Source organism: Atta colombica, unplaced genomic scaffold (assembly GCF_001594045.1).
Source record: "Atta colombica isolate Treedump-2 unplaced genomic scaffold, Acol1.0 scaffold149, whole genome shotgun sequence".
In the NCBI taxonomy this organism is placed as follows: domain Eukaryota; kingdom Metazoa; phylum Arthropoda; class Insecta; order Hymenoptera; family Formicidae; genus Atta; species Atta colombica.
In genome coordinates this window covers 232,252-244,079 of record NW_017259238.1, presented here as the reverse complement: position 1 = coordinate 244,079, position 11,828 = coordinate 232,252, and the positions used below count along the sequence as shown (strand labels likewise).

General features: G+C 32.0%; 2 protein-coding genes across 2 annotated transcripts in view; both read left to right on the top strand.

Moving 5' to 3' along the window:
• Window positions 1-483: 483 nt before the first annotated feature.
• Window positions 484-2,811, top strand: LOC108685242 (BRCA1-A complex subunit BRE-like). Its single transcript, XM_018189933.1, has 5 exons — window positions 484-547; window positions 1,010-1,119; window positions 1,201-1,502; window positions 1,988-2,365; window positions 2,437-2,811. The coding sequence occupies exons 2-5, from the start codon at window positions 1,032-1,034 to the stop codon at window positions 2,809-2,811; spliced, it is 1,143 nt and encodes a 380-aa protein (XP_018045422.1). The 5' UTR covers window positions 484-547; window positions 1,010-1,031.
• Window positions 2,812-4,593: 1,782 nt separating this feature from the next.
• The window catches only part of LOC108685237 (protein FAM60A), a 9,270-nt gene continuing 2,035 nt past the window's right edge, over window positions 4,594-11,828 (top strand). The window contains exons 1-2 of the mRNA XM_018189928.1: window positions 4,594-4,639; window positions 11,712-11,814. Coding sequence (XP_018045417.1) covers window positions 11,741-11,814 — 74 coding nt within the window. The 5' untranslated portion in view covers window positions 4,594-4,639; window positions 11,712-11,740. The remainder of the gene's footprint in view (window positions 4,640-11,711; window positions 11,815-11,828) is intronic.

Below are 11,828 nucleotides of genomic sequence, written 5' to 3'. Positions count from 1 at the left end.
GTTGAAATTCTTATTCTCTGTTCTCTGTTCCCTGTTCCTTTCATTGTGCGGAGCCTCTTAAGGTTACTGTTACAGAAATTTTGTCTGCGGCAGCCCTAAGGGCTTTTAAAGGATTCTCTACATATAGAGGTCTTAAGTCATAGGAAACCACCAATCACAATCAAATATAAGGAGAATATTTGATTAGAATTGGTCAGTTTCCTATCCCTATATGTATATAGAGCGATGTTTCCCAACTTAAACCCTGCGTACAATAGCAAAAGTAAGGAATTAGGAAAATAAAGGAATCTACATCGTAGCGTCGTAAGCATCATGTGACTTTAAAATTGAAGCCTCGGATTGGCTGAAATAACAAGCTTGTGACTTGCGACGTCTACGTCGATACGACCAATGTAGAATGGCCTTTAGATTATAGGATCTGTAGTTGCGGAATTAAAGCCCCAGATACACAATGCGAAGAAATAGCGATAGCGATAACACGATTTCAACCTCAGAAATCATCTACTGCGAGTTCCGATTGGCTTCTGCTTTTTGCTTTTCCGTCAAAGTATGAACCCAGCCTAATATTAATTGAATTTTATGGAATATTTCAGTTCTGTTTCTGTCATTTATATTCATAAACGAAAAAGAAGAAACAACGAATTGATTAAAATTTAATGTTAACCTATAATTAATATTAAAATAAATAAAAACGCTAGCGGCATCGGCCAAAAATTGACAAATAATACTCTCTGTATTATATACATATAACCTCTGTGGAATACAGTAGTTGGAGAAGTTACTTTCTTCTTATCAGTTCTCAGTAATCACTAGCTGTTATATGATATTTTAAAAAATTAAATTGCTAAAATTATCAGTTTTTTGAAAGGGAATGATATTTAACAGGAACCCATTCAGGCATATATATTACCAGATAGAATATTACCAGATAAAAGCTGTTCAGTTCAAAATCCAAAGTAAAATAGTGGAATATTGATTTCCTTCATTCAACTTGATTATGTTATTATAGTTTCTTCAGTTTTGACAATAAGATGCTAAATCAACAACATCCTTTGTTGAGCACCATAGACTCATATATAGAGCCGCTTTTGAAACGCGTTTTACAAACTAAAAAACTTGGTAAGTTTATTAATTTTTATTTTATTTGTTCTTTATAATAAAATTGATATTTTTGTTATGGATATATTACATTTTTTAAAGGTGTTTCTTATGGTCCGATAAAATTGGATTCAGTATCTTCGAGTTGCAATAAGAACAAAAATGATTGTTTCAAATTATTAATTCCTTATGCTGGGGAGCACCTTATGTGGAATGTGTTATTTAATTCGCAATATCCAGAAATGGGTCCAGATTTCATATTTAATGATCAAAATTTTTTAATGGATCCAGACATTGATATTTTATCTACTTGGGTACCTAGTCTTGTTAAATGGAATCCTAACAATACCGATGCACTGCTCAATGTACTAATGGAGTTGTTATTGTATTACAAGGAACATCAGGTAAGTAATAATTTTACTATATATAAATAATTTTAATATATATTTTTGATGATTATAAAAATGCATATTCCCTGATAAATTTAAGAGATGTATGTTTTATAGGAATTCAAGATTAGACTGATAAGAATAAATATAATTAAGAGTAATTTTTAGATCAAAGCAGATCTTAATTCTTAAATATTTTGGTGTAAACTTAAATATATGTCCAATTTTTCAGCACTGCGTGCTGAAATTTTTCATTTTTAAGACAATCGTGAATAGAATTAAAATAATAACATCACATATTAAATTGACAAACAATTTATATAATTTTGATGTTAATAAGTATTTTAAAAGAATATTAATAATTAAATGTTAATAAGATTTAAAAACTGCAAATAATTTTATTGGGCAAAATATTACTTTGTTTATATTTTATAGGGCTTAAAATATAGATTTATTATATTCATGTATAATGAAATTAAAGATTCTATTTTTATTTCCAGATACAGTTACTTGGAAAACAGGGAGATCGATTACAACTTGAATATAGCACACTTGTTGGAGAAACAGAGATATGTAAAGAAGATATAGAAGTGATGGTGTTATTAGGATTGAAGCCTATGGAAGCACGATTTTTAATTCGCATAGCTATGGATTATACACGATTGCCTCCACGTATAAATAAATCGCAAAATGACGAAGCAATGCTTCTAGTTACATTTTATGGTCCAGATTGGAATCGTATTTCGCCGCAACTTTATTTATCTAAGACCTTAGAGGACGCTATCGGTAGGCCAGAATCTTTACACATTCCACCATTACCGCCCAACAAATATCTAATGGATTATGTTCCCGAAGTAATAAAATTCATGGAAGAGAAAGTATGTAATTTCTCATACATTTTACAAAATTACAATTTACAAAAAATATTTATATATACTCTCTGTTGCAGATAAACAGTGCAATTCAGTGTTTTGAAAACAGAAAAGAGTTTATCGTGTTTCTACTTGTATTACAACGCGGTAGCATAGTGGAATATGATGCTATAGAATTTAATTGGATTATTATTCTGTTAGAACATCGAGACTTTCATTTTCTCATACACTTTAATCTTCCATCAATATTTCCGAAAGAAAAACCACAAATTACATTACAATCAGTATATCATATGACATCACAAGGTATTTTATACAGAGAAGTATTGGATGATGCACCATATAGTCCTAGATGGCCGATGAAATTGATGGTTGACAAATTGTTAACGTATATAATAGAAAATGCTGTTCAAAAGTTTCAGGCGAATTCTGTCAAAAATAATCGTTTTTAATAATTTATTCTGAAAAAAGTTATATTTTATTATAAAGAATGTTTAATAATTACAATTGAAATAAAGACTATTTCGTTCCAATGTAATAAACATTGATATGTTTTTATGTATCCTTTTTCTAATTTTGGACAGTTATATTTTTCAGCTTAGATAATCTTTTTTACAAAGTTAACACGAACTTAATGAATGAATTTGTACAAATCATTCCACGAACGTGGAAATATACCAAACATTTCAAAATTAGATATTCAAACATAAGAAATACCAACACGAATATTATTATTATTACTTAGATTAAAAGCAGTAAGATAATTACTTAGTTTAAAAAGAAAATTATTTAAAAGCAGTAAGTTTTAAAGTAAAAGTACTATATAAAACATTCATAGTGTTCATATAGAAAGAGCACTATTTTTCATATTTATATCATTTATATATTAACAAAAATATATATTTTTTTAATTTGACAATTATATTATTTAATAGAACAAGATATCAGCTTTAAGAATCTACTTTTTAAATTACGATATGCACGGATGAATTTTAACGAAGTTATGAGCAATCAAAGTCAAATACTTCTTTTAATCACTCATTCACTCATTAATAAAAAATCTTATCTTTTTAAAAAACATTTTAAAAAATTATTTTATAGGGAAAATTTTAAGTCTTTATATTAGAAAGTTAAAATTTTTTGCAAATTTTTTTTTAAGAAGGTTGTAAAGGCATAAAACATATATTAATATTTATGCTTTAAAGCATATTGAGATATGTATGTACATATGAAAATTGTGTTCATAATATTAGCTATGTTTAACAGAAAAAGCAGCTTTGCAACTGTCATAAAATCCTTGATGTGATTGATCTTGCTCCTAGTTCCTTATTATTGGCTCTAAATATATAAATCAATCATATTAAAGAATAGTACAAGAGTTACAAAGCTGTTTTTTCTGTTGAACTAGCCTTTCTGTTTTTATTGAGCAACATTTTTATAGATTATTTATTTTATTTGTTATTATTTTTATTGTTATGAACAAAAATTTTAAGAATGATAAACATCTAAATTTTTTTATATAAATACTTTAAATATTAAAAATAACTTGAGATTCACTAATTAGTTTATAACATAAATATTTTGTTCATTTACTGGACAATTAATGTCCGCATCTCAATGTAACTTTACATAAATATTCTTAAATTCATAAAGTATTTATAAATACTTGAAATTAAATAACTGAGATTTTTATTTTATATTTCCATATATTTTTATTAGAGCACTAAAAAAATATTACTTTATGTTGAAATAACTTTTGATCTAGATGGTAATAAACTGTCTCTAATTTTTTGTATTTTAAATATAATTTAAAATAATTAATGATTTACAACCTTAAAGACATGTAACAGGCTCACAAAGAGAAAAATTTCCTATTTTGTCCAGTTCGTAATTTTTCTGTATATATAACAATTTACTGAATTCATAGAAACTCAAAAGATATCGAATAGTAATCTTTCGAAAGTAGAGATTTTTAAAGTTCTTTTTTAAACTTAAATTTTGTTTATTTTTAACGAAATTACTTGAATTTTGAAGTTTGTAACGCTACAAATTTTTATTCCAAAATTCAATCCAATCCAACATTTTCGGAAAAGAGAAACGCCGATTGGCCGATGCGTGAGACGTATTATTCCCTAATATCGCCGCGTCTTAAGTATAGGAACTATAAATTTTTCCTCTGCGCCGTTGGCAGCGTTAGATATATGCGCAGCGCAAAGAGCGTGCGCAGAGTGAAACCATCTCAAAAGTGTCCGGCCGCCGTCACCTGTCTCACGGCTTGAGGTAAGTGCTTGCTCCTTCATACCGTTTTTTAAAGGAAACTTTGTGGAATTGCGGCATGTACGTGGTCGCAGTGACGCGTCACGTGAAATTGTCATTGAATATGGGAGTGTCACGTGTCAATACGCGTCGTGGGACTGGCAAATATGTTCGCGGCAGCGGCGGCGGCGGCGGTCTCGAAATCTCGCATCGCCGCCCGCGATTACCTTCACGTTGCTTGTTTCGCTGTGGCAACTTCACGCGATACACTACTATCACTGCGACTCCACGATGGTCGTCGCGTGCCGCTTTCCTCCTGTCACACGAAGTTCGCTGTAAACGAATTGTCTCGCGTTTTCTCTCGCGGACGAAAGCTGCGATGCAGCTCTCTCTTTCGTGCCGATTGTCGCGTCGATTTTCTCACGATTTCGTCACGTTCGTTGCATCGCGCAGCATTTGATCCTCGCATTCGAATGCTGAGATTTTATTTGTTTGTAATATAATCACACATCATGTTGTATCTCGTGCCGCGCATAAGCGTCGCGAGTATCACCTGTCATGGCGCGTGCCGCCGTCACTGCCACCGTTATCACACGGGTTTGCTTTCAGTCATGGCAATTTTGGAGTTTGTCTTTAATTGTGCTCTCTGATCATATTTATCCTCCATAAATCTCCTTTCCTTCCCAAGGAAGAAACGACGTTTGAAAGTTTTATACATAGATTCATTTCATTGTGCGAAATAAAAATTGCAATTTCCAATATTTACAGCTAAAAAGAACAAACTTCGTCTCATCTGGATGTCAATCTTAACGTAACTTAACCCAACCTGACCCTAACCTGCTTAACTATATACGCTACGCGCGCAGCATGCTCGGCAGCCGCGCAAAGTGAATCGTCAAAATCGTCTCTCGGATTGCTTGATTTTTCACATTTGTTTCCCCCTCTCCCTTCATTTCACAAAATCTACTTGGACAAACCGCAACTCTTCCGACTGTCACATATCGGCACGATAATTTTGCCGGATGACTTGATTTCATTTAATGATATTAATTCGTTTCAATTGACATGTTTGAAGATTAATCATGTTTTATCCTCTGTAGAGATTTTTTAGATACAAGACGAAATGAAATTATCAATGTTTACGAGACAAGCGTAACGTCGACATGTTGTCGATCATATGGGGGGAGGGGGTGGCCACGATGGCGGCCGCCACGCGCCATGTCGCAATCACGCTCTTGCACGTCATCTTGCGCATTCCCTTTGCCTTCTTTCGGCGTCCTGTTGCGCGTCGTCCACCGTGTGCAATGAGGGGAAAGCGTATTAACATTTTTTTCTTGTACATGCACAGACAAACGCCAACAGCCCTTTTTGCGTCAGATTTTACAATTTGCGAAATGTTCCCTTATAGAAATTTAATGTTAGTACTGGCCAATTAATCACTTATTAAAAATATTGCTAACAGTATTTTTAATACCGAAAATAAGTGATTAATTGGCAAATATTATTATTAGTATTAAATTTGTATAAAATTTCTAGAAGGATTACAAAATACGTACTAACATCAGTCTTGTTTAAATAGGAAAATTAAATGTATCGTCGATTTTGTTTAAAAACATCCGAACTCGCAAATTTGATCTTAATTTAATCGGAATAAAAGAACAGCTGATTTTTATGATTTCTTGATTTATGATGATTCTGAAAATAACACACATCTGAATAAATCAGATTCAGAGACCATTGAACTTTATTATAATTTATAATTTTTTTCGATTGAATTGAAATGATAAGATTGTTTTCTTTTAGTGCACGCATGCTCTTTTTGGGACGTAGTGCCATTCTTTTCACAAATATGTCCCTCAAAATAAGAAAACTTAATGTGAACTTACACAATATTCGTGTAATATATACAATAATACATAAATAAATTATACATTTTGACTCTGTTTTTGATTCTGTTTGTGATTCTCAGTATAATGAAAAAGATAGATAGATATTTTTTTTACAATAATTTTTGTTTTCTAAATTTTATTTTATATTTCTAGTTCTAATTTCCTGTATGGAAAGAGAAAGAAAATTGTGGATATTTCGCAAGTCGTCAAGTGTCGCAATTAATTAATTAATGATTACGAATATAAAGGATCGACCTTGATACACATATGGACACACTTTGAGAGTTTCATTCTTCATAAACATTACAACCTGAAGTAAAACTTCAGCGAATCGATCTGTGCATCGAAAGAATTTTCCAAGGTTAATGCGATACAAGGGCTTGTAATAGAACACATAACAGAATACAAATCAACAAAGGCAAATCGGATAAGCAAAAGCAAAAGGATAAGCAAGAGAAAGAGATGAGCGCAATGTAGAAAACAGCGGTGGCGTCGACAAAACACAGATGGGCTAAAAATAGCATAAAGCACAAAACAGAGTGCAACGTGCGGATTATTATGCGAGGCGAGGCGCGTTCTCGAAATAACGCTGTCTCTTTTTTTATTTTTTAAATATATTTGCACGATCTCTATCTTTCTTCCCGACAAAATTTGTCGTGTAACAAAAACTCGAAGATTCACAAAACTTAGATTCTCTGGAATTATCTGCGATACAAGAAATGTATAATGAATATCGATGCAATAAATGGAATTAATGGAATTAAATTGGAGAATAAAAAAATTAGTAATACGTCATTGTTTTAAATAAATATAACAGCCAACTGGAAAACATAATTATGAATTGGAGATTGGAGTAAACAACCGATAGAATGTAGCTATCAACTATTAGCTCTCGCGTTTGTCTTATCTTTCAATGAGATACGTTGCAATCGTATTAATTGCATCGGTCCCACTTGATCTTCGAGAAATCGATGTTAACCTTGCTTAACGATCGAAAATACATGAAAGTTTTCAGAAGAATTTTTTTTCATTGTTAAAGCGAGATTGAATTTATACAAAACTTTTATATGTTATTTATTCGGACAATTGCTGTTTTTTCTCAGTCTTTTCTAACAGCAAATTGGTATTTTTGTAGACCTAAAATTAATTCTATCAAGATTTTTCAATGAGAACTTTAGATTAATAACGAAAATTATTTGTACTTATAAAAAATTGATATTGACATACATGAAATCATATTTTAAAGATCCATATATATTGAAAGAAATTTTTTTTTTTATAAGAAATAAATTCCATTATACACTTGCAGGGTGTTCTCTCGATGCTCTAACCTTGTTGTTCGAAAGTGTTTCGTTAGCAAGGGATACATATGTGAACGAGTGCACGTGCGCGTAGTCGAGAGCCGAAGGAAAACGAGTTTTCAGCGAGTGCATAACACATCTCTCTTGCTCGCTCGTTGTCAGCCAATCAAGATCACAGATTCAAGCACAACCTCCGCTCGGCCTCCTTGTCCATTGGTTGACCGCTCGGTGACGTTGTTGACCCGCTTTTGAAATTCGGTAAACAAGATCTCGCGAGAGTCAGAAAATTGCCTGACGAATATCTACATGAGACGAATAAGAATGAACGAATTACTTTGCACAGCTCGCCAAGAATGACTAAGAAAATGTTTCTGTATGTCACGCCATTCGATCATCAATACTTCCCTCAAATGACGGTTGGAAGACTTCTGACAGAAAGTCTATTTGAAAAGAAGTAACTGTTGAATTGTCAATATAAATATAGATTTTAAATAAAACGTTTTAACGATTATTTACTAATTTCCAGACGCATAATATTAGTTAAATTGATATTTACGATGGACGCTCCAAATTATTAGGAAGAACAGACCAAATTTTAACTTTTCGTTCCACTTTACAATGCGTCCCAAATTTTACTCCAAATTAAAGACACGATTATGAATTGTCTCTTTTAAATATGAAAATAATAAGAAATATATCCTAAAAAGTTGATCACTGAAATTTATTGATGAAACATTTACAATGAATCAAGATTCTTTCCAAATTTGCATCCATTTCAAGTGGTGTTTAACACACAGAAATGATAACTTTATTTCATTAAGATGATTCTTTACTAATTCGAATTATCATAAAAATGTCTAAAAATGTCTTTTTTTATATAATGAAGTTGAAGTAATCGAAATTTATGTATGAAAAATTCTACGGTAGATTAACGATGAAATAAGAGAAAAAAAATGTTGAAAATGTAACCTTCACGTATAACTTATGAATTCAAACACTCGTACTACATTGAATGCATATTAAAAGCTGCTTTATATAAAATATCTCAATGCAATGATATAATATAATCAACTTTGATGAAAATCACAATGAAATTATACACATATATTTTGTTAAATAACGTGACAGTATCATTAGTAAATAGTTAATTTAAAATATTTATATACTTTTACATTTAACTTGTCATGTAAAGCAGCTTTTAGTATGCATTACACTATCTAGTGTAATGCAAGTGACCGAATTCGCTATTAGTGACAGATACTGAAAGCTCGCAGATGCTTCTTTGATTATCTGCATACAAATCTTACCAGACTTTTCTCAAAAATGAAATTATAATAGTTTAAAAAATTACAATTTTAATGGTTACAAAAATGGTTTGGAGAGATATTTACGTGCATAAACTTACATATAAATTTAATCTCAAAAAGTAAATATAATCTTGTTTTCGATCGATGAAGATTCAGCTCTTGATTTATTATCATATGTTCCATACTATTTCATTAAGATGTACACGAAGTTTTAATATTTTATTTAAATTATGCAGACATTTGTAATTTTGGGTGGGCCCTGGTGAGGCAAATTTTCGATATTTTACTAAAGAACCACATTAAATTAATTTACTTCAATCGCAGCTTGAACGAAGTAAAGAAGTTTGTCTCATGCGAGGGGGATTATTGTGATAAATAAAACCAATGAATTTTGAATGAAATTTGTCTAAATGATATTTTATTAGATTCTAGAAACCTGATATTAAATTATAAATCGATTAATTTATTTAACAATAAAACATGAACAAGAAAAATTTCTTCCAGATTCAATTAAACACTGTAAAAATGTAAAGTGAAGTTGATAGAAAAGATAACTTCGTTTTATCTAATTAAACGTACTTCAATCGCAATAGCTTGAACGAAATGAAGTTTGTCTGCAAGGGGATCATCGTGATAAACCAAGTGAGACCATTCAGAATGAGGAAGCGATACAAGAGAGAGGGGGAAAGGGAAAAGAAGAAGAGAAAATTCGGCGCTCGCGCGCGGAGAACGAAGTTAAACGAAGTTCGACTCGCGCATGAGCATCGAAGAGAACTTTACATACGGGAAAGGATGAGAAGATGTTTGACGACGAAACACTCGACAGCACGCGACAGAAAATCGGAGGGGAAGGGAGAAGGTATGCGCATGCGCACGCCGCTTAGTGACGCTTCCCGGCGCGCGCGTAGAGCGTAAAGTAGCGTAGCCACGCTTCTTGCACGTCGTCGTACGCGCGTCACGTCTGCTCCAAACCATCTGAACATTGTCGCGAACGAGCGCCGCCGTTGCGATTCCTTTCAAGAACGCGCGCGCGAAGATCACTGTGATCAAAATCGCGAATAATCGGGAAAGGAACGGGCATTCAATTCAGTTTGAGCGAGTTCTCTATCGAAAGAGAAAGAGTGGGAGACCGGATTTTCTCTTCCATTTTGAAAGAACAAGGGGCTTGTGCCTGATTGACAGCGTTGTTCTGACATTATCTCTGTCGGTAGTGGTTCCTTTTTTTTTTGTTTTGATTTCGACACTTACGGTGTCGGCTCTGAGAAACCGGAGGATCAAGGAGCGCCGTGTCCCTCAGGGACGGAGATCCATTTGGGAAGGAGGCAAACGGCCGAATTGGAAACGGCGTCACTTTTGACGCATTTAACGACAGTGCCTTTCACTCTGGACATTCGTCGTGTCAATTGAGAAAAAGGGACGTTAGAAAAGTGAAGAAGGTCGCTGAGAGAGAGAGAGAGAGAGGGAGAGAGAGAGAGAGAGTCAATTTCGTAAAAAAAAAAAAATAAAATCCATCTGCTTTTTAATACATTTGGCAACAGTGTTTTTCGTCGTAGCTTCCATTAATTTCGGGATCTTCGAATCTCGATTCTTATGATTCTTCGACAAAACATGAAGGTGATAGCGAACGTGCTCGATAAAGTCAGCGATCATCGTGATATATATTTGATGTTACTTTTACGACAACCATATTTTTTGAACACCTTATCTACATCTGTGTTACTTTGTGAACTTCAGGCATGTCCACTTCCAAGTATCAATTTTATGATCCGTTTTTTATTCCTGCACTAGACTCTTTTAGACTCTTTCTCATTTTCGACAAATATCAAACATATATCTATTTCGCTTTAAGTTCCAAAAGTGTACACTAGTTCAGCCACAGAAAACAGATCTTTAGTTTAGCATACCGCGCAACTTCATGATATTCTGACACCGTATAAAATATGTTACAATTCTATTAATATTTTACGAGAAATTTTGATTTTTATGAAGACCATGTATATCTTCTAAACATTCTTTCATCTTTATACGTTTTATAATTTTATGTAATTTGTCGAATACCATTTGTCACATACTTCAAGTATGTCCATCTTAACTATATTTACTGCAATTTCATGGCGTCCATGTTATACCGTGTGATATTTTCCTATAGCGATATTTAAAAATTACATTGAATCTCGATTTTTATGATTCGCACAACTTCTAATAATTTTAAAATTATTTTTAATTTGTTAAAATATTTTTGTTCTATTTGTAAAATTTATACAAATTATTTCTGTGAATTATTTTACACTTTATGCATATATCTTAATTTTCATATGCTATATATTCAAAATTTTTAGTATTAAATATTTTGAGTCTCGAAAATACAATTTTTATACAATTTATGCAGTTTTTAATACAATTTTTATAAAAACTGTGTTGTTTAATAATACATACACATTGTATCTACAGAATAATAAAAATTTATAAAATGACAATTGCAAATTATTTTTGTATGTGAAATATAAAAAACGTAAAATTATAAAGATATAAATTTTATAAATATGAAATATTGTTATAAATTATATATACCTACATAAACCTATTTATTAAATTACAGAAACGATAGTAACGTACACAGTGAGCAGGATGTTCAGTTTTCACAAACCAAAGGTGTATCGATCTAGTACAGGCTGTTGCATTTGCAAAGCTAAATCTAGCAGGTAAAAATATATCT

What these genes read in the sequence shown, in the direction of transcription:
- LOC108685242 (XM_018189933.1), top strand. Translation starts at nt 1,032, where the DNA reads ATGCTAAATCAACAACATCCTTTGTTGAGCACCATAGACTCATATATA. An exon ending in TGTATTACAAGGAACATCAG is followed by an intron (nt 1,503 to 1,987) that starts GTAAGTAATAAT and finishes TTTTATTTCCAG; the next exon opens with ATACAGTTACTTGGAAAACA. An exon ending in TAAAATTCATGGAAGAGAAA is followed by an intron (nt 2,366 to 2,436) that starts GTATGTAATTTC and finishes TCTCTGTTGCAG; the next exon opens with ATAAACAGTGCAATTCAGTG.